The sequence below is a fragment of the Ursus maritimus genome, unplaced genomic scaffold, assembly GCF_017311325.1.
Source record: "Ursus maritimus isolate PB19 unplaced genomic scaffold, ASM1731132v1 scaffold_7, whole genome shotgun sequence".
NCBI classification, from domain to species: Eukaryota; Metazoa; Chordata; class Mammalia; order Carnivora; family Ursidae; genus Ursus; species Ursus maritimus.
Genome location: NW_024426885.1, coordinates 26061259 through 26080264, shown reverse-complemented (window position 1 = coordinate 26080264; position 19006 = coordinate 26061259). Strand labels below are relative to the sequence as shown.

The window sequence follows — 19006 nt, the reverse complement described above, 5'->3', positions numbered from 1 at the left end:
TTAAAGGAAAAGTATTGACTCCCCCCCCAATCTGCTCTTCCCCAACTGTGCCCCATGTCACTAAAGGATTTCATTCTTCCAGGTTCTCATGCCGAACCTCCCGCAACCCCCTTCTCATATCCTACATCCGTTTCCTCAGCAAGTCTTGTTGCTTCTATCATTCAAATCTATCTAGAATGTGACTACTTCTCACCATCCTCACTCACTAGCACCCAAGTCTAAGCCACCATCTGTTCGACCCACTGCTCTCCCTCCTTCATTTCAGGCCTACTTACTCTCCACACAGTCAAGGGTATCTTTTTAAAACATGTCATATCGGGACGCTTGGATGGCTCAGTTGGTTGGGTGCCTGACTCTTGTTTTCAGCTCAGGTCGTGATCTTGGTGTCATGGTATCGGGCCCCACATGGGGCTCCGTGCCCAACGCAGAATCTGCTTGTCCCTCTCCCTCTGTTCCTCCCCCTGCTCTTGCTCTCTCAGATAAATAAATCTAAAAAAACAAATGTCTTATCATTTTCACTCCACTGCTCAAAACCCTCCAAAGTCTTTCCATCTCATTCAGAACAGAGTCCAAAGTTCTGACTTCATCCCACCTACCTAAGCTTCTTGCTCTTCCTCAAATACACCACTTTCGTAGTGAAACTTTACACTGCTAGTCCCTCCTCCCGGAATGCATTTCCCTCAGATATCCACATCACTTCCTCCCTCATTTTTCAAGTCACTGTTCAAATGTTACCTCATCAGAGAAGCCTTCCCTCCACTACAAAGAAAAGCCTTGTTACTACCTCCTTGCTCTTAATTTTTCTGCTAGCCCTTATCACCAACTGACCATCCATTTGATTTTTATTTAAAAACAAAGACATTGTTTTCTAGAGTAGGCCCTCACTACTGGTGAATGAATGGAGTGAATTTATGGTGCCTCTTCTTTGGACCAAGGGTAGTGCTAGGGCTAGGTACAGAAACAGATAATCATTAGGGTGAAAATTAGTGGAATAAGCAACGAAGAGGTTTCTTAATCCCAGATAGGTGAGGCTATAGCAACTGACAGTAAACTATTTTGAGTCACTTAAAATCTCCAGTCCCAACATTGGGAATTGTTGGAGCTGACTGATGAACACATGGGGGTTCATCATACTATTCTATATGTTTGAAAATTGTTTAAGGTTTTATTTATTATTTATTTGAGAAAGAGAGAGCACAAACGGGGAGAGGGGCAAAGGGAGAGGGAGAGGGAGAGGGAGAAGAAGACTCCCCGCTGAGCAGGGAGCCCGATGTGGGGCTTGATTCCAGAACCCCAGCATCACAACCTGAGCCAAAGGCAGATACTTAACTGACTGAGCCACCCAGGTGTGCTGTGTTTGAAATTTTCTATAACAGAGTTTTTCTTCTTTAAAAATCTTCAGATGAACTACAACTCAGAATCTTACATCTAAAAATAGCTCAGCATCTAGGGGCTCTTTTAGAGGCAGTCATGGAGACTGAAAGAATGCATGCCAATTCCAGCTGGTAGTTTATGAGTGCTTTGAAAGGACAGTTGTAATCACTGGCAAACAGCACAGGCTCACTAAGTTGGAGTACACCAAACTAACCTCATTTTGTCTTGATTTAAGGGTTTAGGATCTGATTTATCAGGGGAATGTAGTAGACAATATCCCTGGATTTCAGCAAAATTTTTGGTGGTGTCTTATGATATTCACTTGAGAGGCTCACAGTGGGATGGAAAGGCCTGCTTTGTTTTATATCAGCTTAAGGAAGAACTTCATCCCAGAATTAATAGACTGGGTATTTTGAATTCTCTGTCCCTTTCTAGCTGTTGTATTTGGTCACTACTTCACGTCTCTGAGTCTTAATTTCTTCATCATTAAAGGTTATATTTACCTCCCTAAGCGTTGTCGGGAGGAAAAATAAGAACGTATACTAATGGTACCTTAACACAGAACCTGCCACATTCCCTTTGCCAGCAAGATGAAGAGGAGGGGGAAGTAACAGGAAATAGCTCCTATCAAGGGCTGTAACAGTCTGCTTTTTAAAATGCAGACCTCTGCAGGCCTGTACTTCCATTATTAAGGCTGAGGGCAGAGGCCCCCGGGGGTCTCAGTAGGTTGAGCGTCTGCCTTTGACTCAGGTCATGATCCTGGGGTCCTGGGATCAGCCCTGCAGCTTCGGGCTCCCTGCTCAGTGGGGAGTCTGCTTGTTCCTCTCCCTCTGACCCTCCCCCTTGCTTGTGGTCTCCCTCACTCTTTTTCTTTTTCTTTTTTTTTTTTTAAAGATTTTATTTATTTTATTCAACAGAGATAGAGACAGCCAGCGAGAGAGGGTCAAGCAGGGGGAGTGGGAGAGGAAGAAGCAGGCTCATAGCCGAGGAGCCTGATGTGGGGCTCGATCCCCCAACGCCAGGATCATGCCCTGAGCCGAAGGCAGACGCTTAACCGCTGTGCCACTCAGGCGCCCCTCCCTCACTCTTTTTCAAATGAATAAAAAAAAATCTGTAAAAAAATAAAAGAAGGTCAGGGGCAAGCTGCTTGGAAAATCTGAAACAAAAGGCTGTGTTCTACCATAAGCCTAAGGGAGGACGACTTCAAGAATGGAGCTTGCTCATGGCACCTCCTAAAGAGAAACTACCTATCACAGATCTTCAGCCTCAGAGTCAGTGCTTTACGAAGTCCTGCACTGATCTTGCTGCCATTGAAAATGTTCAAGCGGAGTTGGGAGCTATATAAAAGACAATTTCCTACACTGGAGGAAGTTCGAACCGTTAAGATTTTGGATGCCTTTTCAATTCTAATATTCCAAATCTCTGTAATGGATGAGCAAGACCCGAGTCTCCCAGATGAACACCTCATTTACCTTCCCTGGCGCAGAGCTCCGGAGCTCACGTCTGGAAGTCTGGCCCCCTGTGACCCTGCCATTTATAGAATAAGTTTCACGTTCAGATGGTCTCTTGCGGCTGGGGTGGGGGTGGGGGGATGGGGGGTGGGAACAGAGTAAAGGAGACTGAACGTGGATTATGGAGTCTCCTGGCGGCTCCAGAGAGGCCGCCAGATGGCGCCCCGGGACCGACTGCAAGATGAACTCCTTCCTCTTCCCCCAACTTTTCCCGGCAGCGGGGCCCCGCTCCGGGCTGGGGACCCGAGGGCTGGGGCCCGCCACCTTCCCTCTGGGATTCCCCGCCTTCAGAGGTGGCCAAGCGTTAGACGCAGCATAAGCCGAGTAGCAGCAGGGAGTGCCAGCTGTCTGAGGTAGGCTGGGTGGGTGAAGAGACCGGAGCCGGGGCCCCTGGCCGGGGGATGCCGCTCGGTCCGCGAATCCAGCCTCGGGCAGGTCCCCCTGCCAGAGCTCGAGCTTTAGCTGACCATCGTCCTACCTCCCGGCTCCCCTGCCTGAGCTAATATTTCTCCTCTAAGGGGCGCGCCTGAATCGCTCCGGATTGGCTGCACGAGTCCGGAGTTAAACTTTCAGCCAATGAAAAAGGTCACGGGGCGTGATGCACAGAAACGTCACGGGAATTCCCCCCTCCCGGGGGTGGAAAAGGGGCTTTCCCGGCTGGAGCCCTGGTGGCTGTGGAGAGGTGTCAGGACCGGTCCGAGGTGGGTCGGGCCGGGAGAGAAGCCGGAACCGGAGCCGCCGCCGCGGTGAGTGGCCGGGCTCAGACCCCTGAGTGGCCGGGACACGGGGAAGGGCGGAAGGAGGGCCCTTAACTGACGGAGTCCCAGGGCTGGAGAGCGGCGTATGCACGCACGCACACACAGAGCACGCACAGGAACAAGACAGACAGCTACCCAGCGACATCCTTGTACAAAACACACACAAAACAAAACAAAAAACCCACGCGGACCCATACGTGCACCTATGCGTATGCTAGCGATCGCACAGCATTGTCCATGTACTCAGACTCGCACACACGTACACGCAAACATGCTCACCCATGCACAGGTGCCTGGACCCAAACCCTTCACGCACAAATTCAGGTATGTTCACCTGTGTCCTTACATACCAAGACATACTCAGACACGTCCACACTGAGAAGTTTAAGGACGCTCACCTGTACACAGCCTTGCTCACTGGCACACGCGTACTGACACCACACATACACAACGTTCACGCAAGCACAGGGGACGACACACACTCTATACCTGTGATAGAAACACACACTAGAGACACACACGGCCATGGGACTGGGGCAGGGGACGTGGGCACCCAGAGCAGGGGCGGTGTGGGAATCCAGTGACTGTTGAGATGTTTCGGGGAGAGGGAACAGAAGAGTCCATCCCAAGAAGGAGACAGCCTTCCTTCCCCCGCCCCACGGCCCCAGAGTCCGTTCTCGGGGCAGAACCCCGGGGGCCCCCCACTGGGAAGAGCCCCCGCCTACAGGCCTTCGGAAAAGAGGCCTTCCTACAACAGGAATGTCCCCCCAAAAGCCCCCGGGTGAATCAGCCGTGGCCTCCCTCGGGGTAGAAAATCCCAAGGTTGCTCCAGGACGGGGGAGGGGAAGGGGGCAGGAGGCGGGCCCGGCCCCGGCCTAAAACCGTCCGCCAGATTTGAAGGACCCTCCAGTCCCCGGCGCCTGCCCTGGCGTGAGGAAGGGGGCCCAACCACCAGGGGCGCTTCCCTGGGTCTGGCTGCCCCTCTGCCCTCAGAGAGGCTACAAGGAGCTCAGAGGCCAGCAACCACCTCGCGCCCCTCCCGCTGCGGGGGCGTGTCCAGTGACGTCATTTCCAGGCCCGCCCCCTCCGGCCCCGCCTCCCCCTGGTATTTTCGGGACTTTCCTAAGCTGTTCTAACTTTCCTGCCGCTTCCCCGGCCCAGCCCAGCCCAGCTCCGGATCTCGCTCTCCACCGGATCTCGCCCGCCACACCCGGACGGGTGGCTGGAAGAGATCAGACCCTCCCCCAAATCTGGGTCCCCCTCGCCCCCCCAATCCTGTCCTGATCTGTCTCTCCCTCCCCCGCCACTCCCCCCAACCCCCCACCTAAGGCGGGCGCCTGAAACTCTGGGAAACAGAACCCGGCCGGAGCCACCAGACAGAGCCGGGCCTAGCCCAGAGACATGGAAAGTTGCTACGACCCAGTGAGTCACGCCTCCTGGCTCTAAAGCCGGCCGGCTGCCCCCACGTCTGTCTGTTTGTCTGCCTGTCCGTCGGAGTCCCCTCTGCTCCCCTACACCTGTAATCCTCTCTGATTATCTCAACCTGCTGGTCAGTTTGTCTGCCTGTCTGCAAACTTCTTCCAATAGGAGCTTTCTTACGGGCCTGAGGAGGAAAGGGAGTGATTACTCAGGGCTGGGAAGTGGAGGGGTCAGGGGTGGTTCAGAATCAGTTGCCACCTCAGTCTGTCTCCAAACCAGGCTCTGGATGGCATGATTGAATATGATGACTTCAAATTCGACCCGTCCATTGTGGAGCCCAAGGAGCCAGCCCCAGAGACAGGTAAGTTCCTCACCTCTCCTTGTCTGGGGGGGTGGGGGGTGGGGGTGGGCAGGAGCATGTGCCCTCTGCCTGGGGGATGGGCTCAGAAATCATGGCTCAGCAAGGCCCCTCTGTCCCCAGCCGATGGTCCTTACTTGGTGATAGTGGAGCAGCCTAAGCAGGTGAGTGAATGGAAGGGGGGGCATTGAGAAGACTTCAGCTTTGGGGACAAGTGGGGTAAGTCGTAGTTGGGTGGCCATGGGGAGGGTCACTGATCACAGAGGCCACGTCAGGTTGGAATGGTTGGCAGCTGCTAATCACAGTGGTGGCGTGGTCCAGGAGATACTGCCAGTTATTATGGTCACTGCTGGCTGGGAGTGTGGCTGGCTTGGGGGGGGAAGGGAGGGTCTCTCCTGTTCACAATGTCAATCTGCCCTGGGACATTCAGCGAGGCTTCCGATTTCGATATGGCTGCGAAGGCCCCTCCCATGGAGGATTGCCAGGTGCCTCCAGTGAGAAGGGCCGGAAGACCTATCCCACAGTCAAGGTGAGTCAGGATGGTGCTGGCGGGTGGGCTAATGGACACTGTGTTCGGGGGCATTACTGACAGCCCTCACCCCTCCCAGATCTGTAACTACGAGGGACCAGCTAAGATCGAGGTGGACCTGGTAACGCACAGTGACCCGCCTCGTGCTCACGCCCACAGCCTGGTGGGCAAGCAGTGCTCGGAGCTGGGGGTCTGCGCCGTGTCTGTGGGGCCCAAGGACATGACTGCCCAGTAGGTGCCCCCTCGTTGCCTGCCAGTCTTAGGCCCCAGCCCACTTCTGTGAGCTTAGCGTCTGACCGAGGGCCCAAAACCCAAGGCCCCAAGTAAAAACCAGGAAAGCGTCCTGGAGGAAGTAGGGCTGAACTGAGCCCTGGCAGTGGGGAGGGTGCCTCAGGAGGAAAAAACTGCCTGCAGAGCCTCTGACTGCCCCTCCCCCACCCAGATTTAACAACCTGGGCGTTCTGCATGTTACCAAGAAGAACATGATGGAGATTATGATACAAAAACTTCAGAGGCAGCGACTCCGCTCCAGGCCCCAGGGCCTTACTGGTATGGAGGGAGGAGGGGTCATGGGAGGTGACCATGGAAGCAGTAGAGAAGGAGCGCAGGGGTCACGTGTATGTCCACTGCCCAGAGGCTGAGCGGCGGGAGCTGGAGCAGGAGGCCAAGGAGCTGAAGAAGGTGATGGACCTGAGCATTGTGAGGCTGCGCTTTTCTGCCTTCCTTCGAGCCAGCGATGGCTCCTTCTCCCTGCCCCTGAAGCCAGTTATTTCCCAGCCCATCCATGACAGCAGTGAGTATCCTGGTCATCTGGGGTGCCAGGCCTAGGTGCCAGAGGGAGTGTGGGGGGCAACCTCAAGCTGTGGAGTCAGACAGGCCTGGGTTTGAATTTGACCCACCACATAGAAGCTCAGCGACCTTGAGCAAGTCATTTCCCGAGCATGGTTTCCATCTTGGGTAAATGAAGACACCAGCAATTCCTGTACCTCTTGTGGTTGTTAAAATAATACAAAGCACCTGGCTTCATAAATGGGACCGTGGCCATTATGTCATTTCAAGTAATTGATATCCCACCCCCACAGAGTCTCCTGGGGCCTCGAACCTGAAGATTTCTCGAATGGACAAGACAGCTGGCTCTGTGCGGGGTGGAGATGAGGTTTATCTGCTTTGTGACAAGGTGCAGAAAGGTGAGGCTGGAGCCCAGGCTCGGAGCTAGGGACACTGGGTGTCAAGATGGGGAGCCAGGGCAGCGCTAGGACAAAAGGCCCTGGAGATTCTACTAGGAGCTGTGGCCAAGCTTGTTTTCCCTATAGATGACATCGAGGTTCGGTTCTACGAGGACGATGAGAATGGATGGCAGGCCTTTGGGGATTTCTCTCCCACAGATGTTCATAAACAGGTACCCTAGGGCCAGGGCCAGGGCCGGGGGGGGGGGGGGGGGGTCTGAACTAGGCCAAGGCCTAGATAACCTTATGTCCTCCAACCCCCTGCCAGTATGCCATTGTGTTCCGGACACCGCCCTATCACAAGATGAAGATTGAGCGTCCTGTAACCGTGTTCCTGCAGCTGAAACGCAAGCGTGGCGGGGATGTGTCAGACTCCAAACAGTTCACCTATTACCCTCTGGTGGAAGGTGGAGCTGGGCTGAATGGGGGGAGGGAGGGAGCCCTGGGCTGGAGTGCCCCAGAACTAGATCAGGGGACCCATGAGTCAAGTCAGGAGTGGGGAAGGTCCCAGGAAAAGGTGGTCCTAGGAGACCGCCCGAGGGCTTTTGGAGGGAGGGCCATGACCAGACTAGGGACAGAGCGCTTGAGGCGTGGTGCATAAATTGGGTTAACATTTCATTTCCCTCTGGCCCCAGACAAGGAGGAGGTGCAGCGGAAACGGAGGAAAGCCTTGCCCACCTTCTCCCAGCCCTTCGGGGGTGGCTCCCACATGGGTGGAGGCTCTGGGGGCTCGGCTGGGGGTTATGGAGGAGCTGGAGGAGGAGGTGAGGGGCCGCTGATGGCGGGAAGGGGGATGGAGGAGGGAGGGGTAAGGAGGAGAGAAGCTGGGGCGTGGGGGGTAGAAATCTGGGAGAGTCCTGCCTGGTGCCTCCTACCCACAGACCGGCCTGTATCCGCAGGTGGCAGCCTCGGCTTTTTCCCCTCCTCCTTGGCCTACAGCCCCTACCCGTCGGGCTCTGCCCCGATGGGCTGCTACCCCGGAGGCGGGGGCGGGGCGCAGATGGCCGCCGGGGCGCCTGGCGTGGATGCCGGGGAGGAAGCAGCAGAGCCGAGCGCGTCCCCCCTAACTCTCCAGCGCGAACCGCAGGCCCCGGACCTGCTGCAGCGAGGTACAGCCTCTTGAATCCGGGCGGTCGGGACGCTGCGGGTGGGGACCGAGCCCGCGCCCACGCCCCTGTCGCCCCCAGCCCGGGAGTACAATGCGCGCCTATTTGGCCTGGCGCAGCGCAGCGCCCGAGCCCTGCTCGACTACGGCGTCACCGCGGACGCGCGCGCGCTGTTGGCGGGACAGCGCCACCTGCTGACGGCTCAGGACGAGAACGGAGACACGTAGGTGGGCGGGCGGCCGGGCGGGAGGCTGGGGCTCCCAAGGCCAGTCAGGGACTTGGAGCGCGAAGGAAGGTTGTGGGGTGCGGGGTGGGGAAGGAACCTGCAAAGAGCCAGGGCTGTGGAGTCGGACAGACCCGGTTCCAAGTCCGGCCTCTCTGTGTACCGGCTGTGCTCAAGGTACTTGATCTCTCCCCACTTCAGTTCTGTTGGCTGTTAAGAGAGCACAATGATAGGACTCACATACTTACTGCACAAGGTGCTCGGAAAGATTAAGTTCAGGTGCAGCGACGCCCTGGGAGACGTCTGGGCTCCACAAGCTCCAGGGACGGAGATCATGGAGGTGGTGGGGTTTTGCGGGTAGAGGACGCTCTGAGTGGCTGGGCTTGCTAGGCCACATTCTCACTCTCACATTGCTCAGGCCGCTGCACTTAGCCATCATCCATGGGCAGACCAGCGTCATCGAGCAAATAGCCCACGTCATCTATCACGCCCGGCACCTCGGTGTTGTCAACCTCACCAATCACCTGCACCAGGTGAGGGGCACCTTGGGTGAGGGGGCAGGAGTTGGAAGGCGGGTGGGCCGAGGCCAGGGGTGGACTTGGCTCATTCTGCCTGTGTCCCCAGACGCCACTGCACCTGGCAGTGATCACCAGGCAGACAAGCGTGGTGAGCTTCCTGCTGCAGGTGGGTGCGGACCCAGCACTGCTGGATCGGCACGGAGACTCCGCAGTGCACCTGGCTCTCCGGGCGGGTGCCGGTGCCCCCGACCTGCTGCGTGCCCTGCTGCGCAGCGACGTTCCCGCCGTGCCCCAGCTGTTGCACATGCCTGACTTCGAGGGTGAGTTCATCACCTCATCTGGACCAGGGGGCAGAGGTGGGGACCAGGGTGGGCACCTGGTGAGTGCCTGGTGTGAACATGAGGTGTTGAGGTCAGCTGGTCAGGGGGCCACGTTGGGGTCTCAGCTATAGGCTGAGTGTCTGTGTCCTTAGGCCTGTACCCAATACACCTGGCAGTCCGTGCCCGAAGCCCCGAGTGCCTGGATCTGCTGGTGGACAGTGGGGCTGAAGTGGAGGCTGCAGAACGGCAGGGGGGCCGAACAGCCCTGCATCTAGCCACCGAGATGGAGGAGCTGGGGTTGGTCACACATCTGGTCACCAAGGTGGGACTGAGGATTGCTGAGGTGGTGGGGCCAAGGGTTGTGGAACCAAAGACGGTGAAGATGCAGGGGTGGGGGCGGCCGGCCAGTCCGTGGGTGCTGTGATCAACCACTCCCTTGCACCCCACAGCTCCGTGCCAACGTGAATGCCCGCACCTTTGCGGGAAACACGCCCCTACACCTGGCAGCTGGACTGGGATCCCCCACCCTCACCCGCCTCCTTCTAAAGGCTGGTGAGTCTCATCCTTGGAGCATATGGACAGGGCTGGGGGGAGGGCAAAGGGGTGCCTCCCATTCCCCCCCTTTGCAGTTCTTACTGCGGGCTCCCATTGTACCTCCTCACAACTACCTCCCTCCCCAGGTGCCGATATCCACGCAGAGAACGAGGAGCCCCTTTGCCCACTACCTTCGCCCCCCACCTCTGGTAGTGACTCGGATTCTGAGGGACCTGAGAGAGACACCCGAGGCAGCTTCCGGGGCCACACACCTCTTGACCTCACCCGCAGCACCAAGGTGAGGCTAGCCAGGAACAAGAAGCACCAGGGAATGGGGTACCTGGGCTTATGGCTGGGGCCCAGAGGAGCTGGCACCTGGGCGTCAGCACTGGGGTGGGAGATCGCCAAACTGAGGCTGTCTCCCCAGGTGAAGACCTTGCTGCTAAATGCTGCTCAGGACACCACCGCACCCCCGCTGACGCCACCCAGCCCTGCAGGTGAGAGCTCCTCACCCACTGCCAGACTGCAGAGCCCTGCTCACAGAGGCCTCTTCTTTAGAACCTCTGAAGGAGGGCTCCCTTGCTCCATCGCTGTTGCCACCCACTGTCCCGGTACCGTCTGCCTCATCTGTCAGATTCCCATGAGAGAAAGATGCCTGCCTGGGTCCATCTCCGGGCATAAGACACATCGGCATGTGTGTCCCTATCAGGGCCAGAGCCGCCACTTGAGGATACAGCCCTACAGAACCTGGAGTATCTGCTAGATGGGCCAGGGGCCCAGGGCAGCTGGGCAGAACTGGCAGAACGGCTGGGGCTACGCAGTCTGGTGGACACATACCGGAAGACCGCCTCGCCCAGTGGCAGCCTCCTGCGCAGTTACAAGGTCGGTGGGTCCCCACCCCCTGCTCCAGGCCTGGCTTCTTTCCCCTGTCTCAGATCTCAGGTGCTCCCTTGGCCCCAGGCTCCTGATCGCACACTCCAATCTCCTGCCTCTTCCTTCTCCCCAGCTGGCTGGTGGGGACTTGGCAGGCCTGCTGGGTGCCCTGTCTGACATGGGCCTGGAGGAAGGAGTGAGGCTGCTGAGGGGCCCTGAGGCCCGAGACAAGCTGCCCAGCACAGGTAAAGGGGTCCTACCTGGAACATAGATCCGGGCCTGGAGGGTGGGAGGCCTAAGACCTTGACTGTTCCCTGTCCCCACTCGCCTAGCAGAGGTGAAGGAGGACAGTGCATACGGGAGCCAGTCGGTGGAACAGGAGGCAGAGAAGCTGGGCTCACCCCCTGAGCCACCAGGAGGGCTCTGCCATGGGCACCCCCAGCCTCAGGTGCACTGAACCGCTGCCCACCTACCAGCCCCTCCCTGGGCCCCTCTGTACAGCATCCCTGCCTGTTCCAGTTCTTATTTAACACCCCATGCCCACCCCTCAGTTGGGGCAAATAAAGGATTCTCATGGGAAAGGCAGGGGACACAGCCCCCTCTCTAACTTATGGCAACCCCTGATGTGACTCTTGTCCCTGGAACCAGCTGCCTACCCTGGCCCCGAGCCAGGTACTGGAGAGAGGAGAAGGAGGCCCAGCCAGCAAGTCCAGAGCAGTTTTAATGGGAGTGGAGGCTGTACAAAGGGCAGGGCCCACTGAAGGAGGGAAAGCAAGGCCATGCTGTCCCCAGACTTGTGTAGGGGGGGGCCTAGGCATGGATACCCTTCCTCCACCTCTGGAAAGAGAGAGGGTGAGCCTCAGGGAGGAAGGAGGGAAAACCAGCTCAGCCCCAACTCCTGGCCTCTGTCTGAGCCAGGCCCCAGGACGGAGGGGGATTGCTGGTGTCGGGTGGGGGTGGTCTCAGCAGAAAGCAGAAACGTCAGGCCTCCCCCCCCCAAAAAAAAAAGCATCAAAAGTCCAAGGGGCCCTGGCCCCTCCCCCCCCGTACGAAAAAGTGCAAAACATTATCACAAAATGGGGGGCTCAGAGGGGCCCCTAACATAGGCTCCTGAGGCCCATGCCCTAGCCCTGCCCTGCCCCGGACACCGCGTCCGGCGCGGTCGGGCCCTGGGCCAAGGGGCCCTCATGAGTGGCCCGAGGCCGGCCCGGGCTCAGGCAGGGCTGTGTCATGCAGGTGCCCAGCGGGCGCCAACCCCCCACACTCCTACCCTCAACTCAGAGCTTCCACCGCCCACTGCTTGCTGCTGGGCGAGGCTCTGAGCCATGACCCTGAGCCCGGGGCTGGCTGGAGGGGTTGGCCTGCAAGGAGGGGCTGGAGTGAGGTGGGGGGAGTCCGTCCTCCGTGCTCCCGGCCTGGGCCAGTGCTGCCTCTACCGCATCCAGCTCTTCGCTGCCTGCCTTCAGCTTGACCCGAAGCAGTGCTGCATACGTGCCATAGCGGGATTTCTGAGGTAGAGGGGCAGGGGCAGTGAGCCTGCTCTCCGCCCTCTGCCCAGCGCACCCCCGTCTGGAGAGAAAAGCTAGGAGACAGCAGGTTCTTGCCCACCTCTGAGGCCCCCAGAGCCCCCACTGTGACATGATCCCTTAGTAAGTTGGTCACCCTCTGTGGGCTCTCTTGACGCTGCATATTAGAACAGCTAATGCTTCTGGAGCCTGGACTAGAGTTGCGAACAGTGAGCACTTGACAGACCTCATCTCGCTTCGTTAGCCTAGTGGGTACAGAATGTCATCCCCGGCCCACGGAAGAGGAAACAGGCTCAGAAGGGTTAAGCAGCCTGCCCAAGGTCACCCAGCTGGTCCTCTTCTCCTACAGTCCATGCCCTTAACCACTAGCCCGAGCCCATATGTGGGAGCAGTGAGGGCCCGCTGATGGAGGAAGGAGCTGCAGAGGCGCCAGGGCAGGGAGGCTCACCTCAAACTCCAGGTAGGCCTCCTTCTGCCGCTGCTCCTCGGCCTCCTTGCCCCGGGCCTTCCTGCCCAGTCGCGCAGCCCGGTGCTCTCGCAACTCGCTTGCCATGGCCTTCAGCTTGGCCTCGTGGGTCCGCACCTGCTCCTCCTAGAGGCCGGGGGGAGTGTAGTCAGGGTCACTCTAGTACACTGGGTGCCTTTGTGCATGGTTTTTAAAAAGGTGCCCCATCCTTTGGATGAGCAAAGCACCGTGTCTGGGTTAACACCTTGGCAACTGGAGTAGAGACTGGGTTCCAGCCTTCACTCACCCCCACAGCCAGTGTTCTGGTGTGGTGCACGTCTACAGGATCACCCCCGGCAGCCCCGGTGCAGTTGGGGGGGCCTGCCCCACTGCATCCCACTGGCACCAGGTGGACGGAGCTGGGGGTACCTGGGAGAGGCGGGTGGCAGCGCTGGGCAACAGAGGGCGGCTGAACTTCCTCTGGGAGCTAACAGCAGCTGGGAAGGGGGGTGCAGAGAACATGGCAGCCACCACATTGATGCGAGTGATCCAGGACTGCATCTGCTCCAGGCTCCTGGGGAGACAACACGGCCACTTAGGACCTGGGCCCAGGGTTCCTGTCCCGGGACGCCTGTCCTGGCTCAGGGTGTGGCCTGGGAAGAAATGAGGCCATCCAGGGACAAGGGAGGGGAGGAAGGTGGGAGTGGGGCAAAGGGGTCCAGGACGGGCAGGAGGAGGGCACTCACGGGGCCTGAAAGAGGAAGACCCGCCAGTCTGCTGTGCGCAGGTAGAAGACGTGGGGCCTCTTGCTGTAGTCGCTGGCGCGCGTGGCCAGTGCGTGGTGGATGCTGATGGCATTCTTTAGCTCTGCCTCTGAGAGGGCCTTCCCGGGCTGGTACTCCTCCTGCAGGGGTGCCCATCTTGTCCTGGCCACGGTCCCACCGGGCCGGGCCCGGCCCACCCACACTCCCCTGAGCCGGCTCAGCCCCAACCCCTCGGGCTGGCCCCGCACCTTCTGCAGGTAGAGGATCATGCCCTTGAGGATCCCGTGGAAGCTCTTCCAGCCCCGCTTGCCCCGAGGTGCTGGGAGGAAGGAAGACAGGTCAGGGGGCCTGAGACGGGCCCCCTCCCCTCCATCCCCCAGACCCTCCCCACCCGGCCACGTACTCTTCCTGCAGTCAGGGTCTGCGTGCACCTTTCGCACCAGGGCCCCATGCTTGTAGACTGCAGCCCCAGGCTCAGGAGTCAGGTCCAGGAAAGGGCTGGAGCCGCTGCCACTGCCCCCGCTGACCCTCTTGATGACCTTGGGGTTGGGGTCGGCCAACTCAGACAGAGAGCGTCTCAGCTCCTCCTCGTCTCTGCAGGTGTGATCACCTCAAAGGGGGCTGGCCTTGCAGCCACAACCCCCCCTCAGTCCTAGCCTCTGCCCCCCCCAGGAAAGTGCCCCCTTGTCTGTGGAGGGAGTGGGGGAATGGCCCCTCTCCCAGGGTGTGGCTCCCCTCAACCCGAGGCTCCTGGAGCCTTGTCTCCCACCTCAGATCAGATCTCCCCAAGGGTAGCTGTGCCCCCCTGCTCAGATGAGGATTCCTCCAGGTATTTAGGTTAGAACTCCCAAGGGTAGGGCCTTCACCCTCCCTCATCCTTTCTGTCTCTGCACATACACACACCAGCCCTCATCCCTTTCTCCACTAGGGCGGACGCACATCTGACTCAGCGGTCTCAACCACACCCAGCAGCATGCCTTGCTCATAGTTTGTTGGCCAAATGGCAGAAGTAGCTTCCCAGTGGTCGCCTAGTACCTCTTGGTCAGCAGGCCCTGCTGGGTACCATCTAGAGAATCAGGTTCTACCCCGTCACTCTGTTGATGGAGAACCTGCAGCGGCTCCCCGCCGCCCCCCACAGAGAGCGTGTGCTACATCCCCGCCAACGCTGCCTTTTCCTCCTTCCGCTCTCCGGCCAGCCACGCTGCCTCCTCTCGGTCTCCCCACCCCACACTCATTTCAGCCACCACATATTTCTCCCCAAATATCAACTTCCCTCTCCCCAAATGCTTCCCCTCCTTCAAGGCTTGCCCCAAGTCCCAATCTGCACCCCAGTCCTGAGCTCTGCCTCCTCTGAGGTCTTCTCTCCTGCCGATCGGGAGCTCCCAACCCAACTGATCCATGACTGGACTCAGCAGACACCAGCAAGTATGAGTGATCTCTGACGGCTAGATGAGACTCTCCCCCTCAGACTGGGGGGGCCCCAAGGCTAAAACTGGACCTCCTCCCTTAGTCTGGACTCCTCTAAGACTTCGAGTCTCTTTCCACTGAGGCTGCCAAGAGTAGACAGTGTGGTCCCTTGTTCTATGACACTCTGGATTCCCTAGGACCCAAGAGGGGGCTCTACCTCCAGAGATTTCTGCTTTCCCACTTGGGTTGCCAAGGGACCTTCCCTTTTTGTTTCAGCACTCCTCCTCCCAGGCCCGCTGACAGTGGCCACCCACCTCAGCCTAGCTTGTCATAACAACCCAGCTGAAGAAAAGACACAGATCCCCAAGTCCAGGCAGCCATCTCCAAAGAAGGAAGTGAGGCAGCCTCAGTGCTTCTCATGTCCTCACCCTCCTCCCCTGCCCCACAGCCCAGCCTGGACTCACAGGGCCTGCCTCAGCAATCGCAGCCTCTCCAAGCAGCCCCTTCCCCACAGCCCAGCTCCCTTGTCACACAGCCCCAGGACTCACATGGCCCACTGCAGCTTTTCGTTCTTGATGGAGCTGTACAAGGCCTGGGAAGGGAGGAACAAATCAGGCAGATATAGGTCACTCGGGGAGGCAAACCATGTACCCCATGCCAGAGCCCTGAGCCCTCCCTCCTAAGGGCAGGACACAAGGGCGGGGGCAGCTGGGTGTGATGACCAAGAACACAGACTCTGAAACAGTATTAGGACACAGTACTGTGTCACTCTTGCTGCAGGACTTTGGGCAAGTGTCTGTGGGGAGAACAAATGTAGTAACAGGTGTGTAATGTAGAGCAGGCAGCCGGCACGGGGCACCCAGGCACAGGGGGGATGCATTTTAAATGGCAGCTGCTGTTATTATCCTTGCAGTTGTTATTGGGAGGGGTCATCCCGCCCAGATCCTGGGTGGGAGAAGCACAGCGTTGGAAGGAATAGAAAAGAGCATCCCAAGAAGCTCTCCTTTCCCCAGTCGTGTGCCTTGGCCTGTTTCCATAGGATAAACCCACACAGAACATATGGGGAAACTGAGGCCCAGCCATAGGATTCACCCCCCTTACCTCCCTCTCTGGCTAGCAGAGAACACATTCTCGTGGCTCCTAACGCCTGGGCAAGCTGAGCACTTCCCCAGCCCAGACAGCCCCAGCAAGTCTAATGCCCGGGTGGGTGAGCCCCCCGCCCACACACATCCTTCATGTTACTGGGGAGTGAACACTAGTCTAAAAAGCAGAAGTTTTAGCTTCCAAACCCTGCACACCCCAAGCTCCCTGTGCACTGAACCAGTCGCTTCCCCTCTGTACAGTTGTCACGGGGGATCCGTGGGGGCCTGGGGATGGTAGGGTAGAGAATGGGCTCCAGGAGTTGCATAGGGGACCCCTCTTCTTGGGAGTGGCCTGCAGCATGGGTCCATAGCAGCACCTCCTATTGTGGGGGCGACTCCACCAGCCTGTCTGTGAGTGGGTGTGTCTCCAGCATGTGCGTGCTGGGCTAAGCGTGTGGCGTGTGATGCTGCCTGCGTGATTTGGGTGCAGTGGTGACGTCGGTGCCTTCTTGGTGATGGGACACAGCCCCCCACCCCACCACCGGCATACCACGGTCTCTGACTCTCTCACTGCTCACTGTTACACTCAGCCACAAGGCTAGCCCAGCATCCCACACGTGCACATCCTGTCCAGGGGCGGGTACATCCCACAACCTCCACCCCCTACACAGCACAACCCAGCTTTATGCACACGCAGCCCTCCCAGCCCAAGCCCGGCAGAGCCTGGACCCTAAACCCACACTGTCCAACTCTGGGCCAGGAGGTTGAAGTGGCCACCCACATCCAACCTGTCTCCAGCCTTCCAGTTCATCCTCTGTCCCGCGGAGGACCCCCTTTGGCCCACAACCACGTCTTCCTTCCAAAGTCCTAAACCCTATCGGTGAGCCCCATGTCCTGCTCCCAGCTAGAAGACCCAAAGACCCTTTGGTCTGAGATGCCCACCTTAATCTGGGCCGTCTGTGCCCTTCCCCCTCCAGTCCATGCCCACTCCTGGCTACCCATGGACTCTGTCCCTGCTGGGCTCGGCCCCCCTCAGTCCGACCGATGCCCCCTCGGCTCGTGCCACCTTTGGTGCCTCCCTCACACCGCCCCCTCGGCCGCGCCGCCCTCCACAACCCCCTCGGCCGTCCCCCCAGCCTGGCGTGGGCCGCGGCCCCAACGCCCTCACCGCCTTCTTCTTCTTGCGGCTCTGCAGGCGGCTGACCACCAGGTCGGTGTAGAGCACGGGCTTGAGACTGCGCGAGCGCTGCGGCCAGCCGTAGCACAGGGTCTCCGCGCCGCGGTGGGTGCGCCCGTAGCGCACGGAGCACAGCGAGCGCGAGCGCAGCCGCCCAGCGCTGCTGTGGATGCTGTTGACACCGATCATGCTGGCCCGGCCGGCGCGCCGCGGCCCCCGGCCATGCCCCCGCCTGCCCTCGGCCCGGACGGCCCGGACGGCCCGCGGACGGCTCCCCCGACAGCCGGCGCGAGCGGCCCGGCCCGAGCCCGGCCCGGCTCCCCACCGACGCACAGAGCGCGCGGCGGCGGCGGCGCTGTCGGCTCTGCGGCTCGGCGCGAGCGGGAGGGGGCCGCCGACGGGGAGGGAGGGCGAGGGCTGGGGGCGGGGACGGCGCAAAATGGAGGCGTCCGACAGCGCAGGGGCCCGCGGCGCGCCGCCTTGGGGGCGGAGCCTCAGGGGCCGGCCGCGGCCGGGGCGGGAAGGTGCGCGGCGATGGGGTTAGTGGCGGTGGCGCCGGGGTCCCCCAGCCCCTCGTCTGCGAAAGAGGGCCGACCCTGTAGGGTCTGCAGCTCCCTCCTGGCTCGTCAGGGTGGGGGGACCAGGGGCGGAGGAGGTCGGAACGCGTCCCCTCGGCCCCTTCTCCCCGCCCCGAGCCAGGACAGGCCACGCAGGAGGGACGGCGCAGAATGGAGGCAGCCATGGAACCGCACCAGCCTCGGCCAGCTCACCCAACCGAAGATAGCTCAAAGGCCCGAGGCTATACCCCAGCTCACGTACACACACCCCAGTTTACAGACTTACACCCCAGCTAACCAGATCACCAATCCACACTCACCCCCAACTCACAGACACTGCAAGTTGAGATGCACGTCTCAGAATTTAGTCTTGAACTCATACAACCCCTGCTCGTCATAAATCAGACAGCCAATTTGCAGATACACACCCTAATACACAGAAACACCCAACGCACACCCCAACACAGATATACTCTCTAAATCGTAAGCCCTTTAAGCACAAACATACCCCAAGGCAAACCCCCGATTTATCAACACCCTAAAGTGTATGTATGTATATATATATATATATATATATATATATATAAGAGATCTATTGCACAACAATGTACATAGGGCTAGTTAACACTTCGCACGCACACAACTCAAGCATACACCCCAACTCTTTGACACCCCAAACTCACAATGGACACCCCCCCCACTCTGATACATTCCCAAACTCAGAAGCCCGACACACCCCAAGCTCACAGACACACCCAAGGACACTCCTATGCAGTCACATGTATGTGATGGCCCAGAGACCCCTTTGCCAACCCTAGAGGTTTTAAATGAGTCCAGGCCTCCCTGCATAGAACCAACGGATCAGGGAAAGGAGTGAATCTACAGGACAGGACACCCTCTCCTCCTCCCATGCATACCAGTCCCTGTGTAGCTAAATCCCTCAACTGCTGGCATGTGGGAGCAGGGCAAGGGAGTCAGAAGAGCAGTGTCTAGTCCCAGCTTGAATGTAACTGGCTCTGAGACCTTGGAAAAGCCTTTGTCCCTCTTGGGCCCCTCCATCTCCGGGTCCCTCCAGCACAGGGGTACCAGAAGGGCGTTTGTGGCCATATATACTGGGGTAAGGGGTGGAGGGGGAGGAGGCAAGCAGTGCACCTGTGTGTCCCCGCCTTATGCTGAGACCCTCTCATCCTCAGTGAACACTAGAGGGGAGCACTTCAGGCAAATGCAGGGTCCAAGGCCGCCTGATCACGGGTTTTCGAGAGCCGTCTCCCTTCCCCCCCCCCCCCCCCCCCCCCCCCC

At 59.0% G+C, this 19006-nt stretch overlaps 2 protein-coding genes across 7 annotated transcripts in view; one reads left to right on the top strand and one right to left on the bottom strand.

Moving 5' to 3' along the window:
* The first annotated feature begins 3096 nt into the window (after window positions 1-3096).
* On the top strand, window positions 3097-11330 carry NFKB2 (nuclear factor kappa B subunit 2). 6 transcript variants are annotated; one of them, XM_040624390.1, is made up of 24 exons: window positions 3097-3238; window positions 3404-3631; window positions 4973-5065; window positions 5342-5423; window positions 5544-5584; window positions 5851-5949; window positions 6029-6180; window positions 6392-6498; window positions 6584-6742; window positions 7032-7136; window positions 7263-7348; window positions 7444-7582; window positions 7811-7939; window positions 8075-8284; window positions 8363-8504; window positions 8923-9037; window positions 9129-9342; window positions 9495-9664; window positions 9792-9894; window positions 10023-10174; window positions 10304-10373; window positions 10586-10758; window positions 10883-10994; window positions 11082-11330. In XM_040624390.1, the coding sequence occupies exons 3-24, from the start codon at window positions 5045-5047 to the stop codon at window positions 11204-11206; spliced, it is 2706 nt and encodes a 901-aa protein (XP_040480324.1). In that variant the 5' UTR covers window positions 3097-3238; window positions 3404-3631; window positions 4973-5044; the 3' UTR covers window positions 11207-11330. The 6 variants fall into 6 exon arrangements, with proteins under 6 accessions (XP_040480324.1, XP_040480323.1, XP_040480326.1 ...); XM_040624389.1 differs by having other exon boundaries at window positions 3193-3631; XM_040624392.1 differs by having other exon boundaries at window positions 3193-3631; window positions 5528-5584.
* A 122-nt stretch (window positions 11331-11452) lies between these two features.
* Window positions 11453-19006, bottom strand: part of PSD (pleckstrin and Sec7 domain containing) — a 13654-nt gene continuing 6100 nt past the window's right edge. Inside the window, exons 10-16 of the mRNA XM_040624388.1 lie at window positions 15440-15483; window positions 13888-14078; window positions 13733-13803; window positions 13467-13624; window positions 13150-13294; window positions 12724-12867; window positions 11453-12257 (exon numbers count right to left, since the gene is read on the bottom strand). Coding sequence (XP_040480322.1) covers window positions 12027-12257; window positions 12724-12867; window positions 13150-13294; window positions 13467-13624; window positions 13733-13803; window positions 13888-14078; window positions 15440-15483 — 984 coding nt within the window. The 3' untranslated portion in view covers window positions 11453-12026. The remainder of the gene's footprint in view (window positions 12258-12723; window positions 12868-13149; window positions 13295-13466; window positions 13625-13732; window positions 13804-13887; window positions 14079-15439; window positions 15484-19006) is intronic.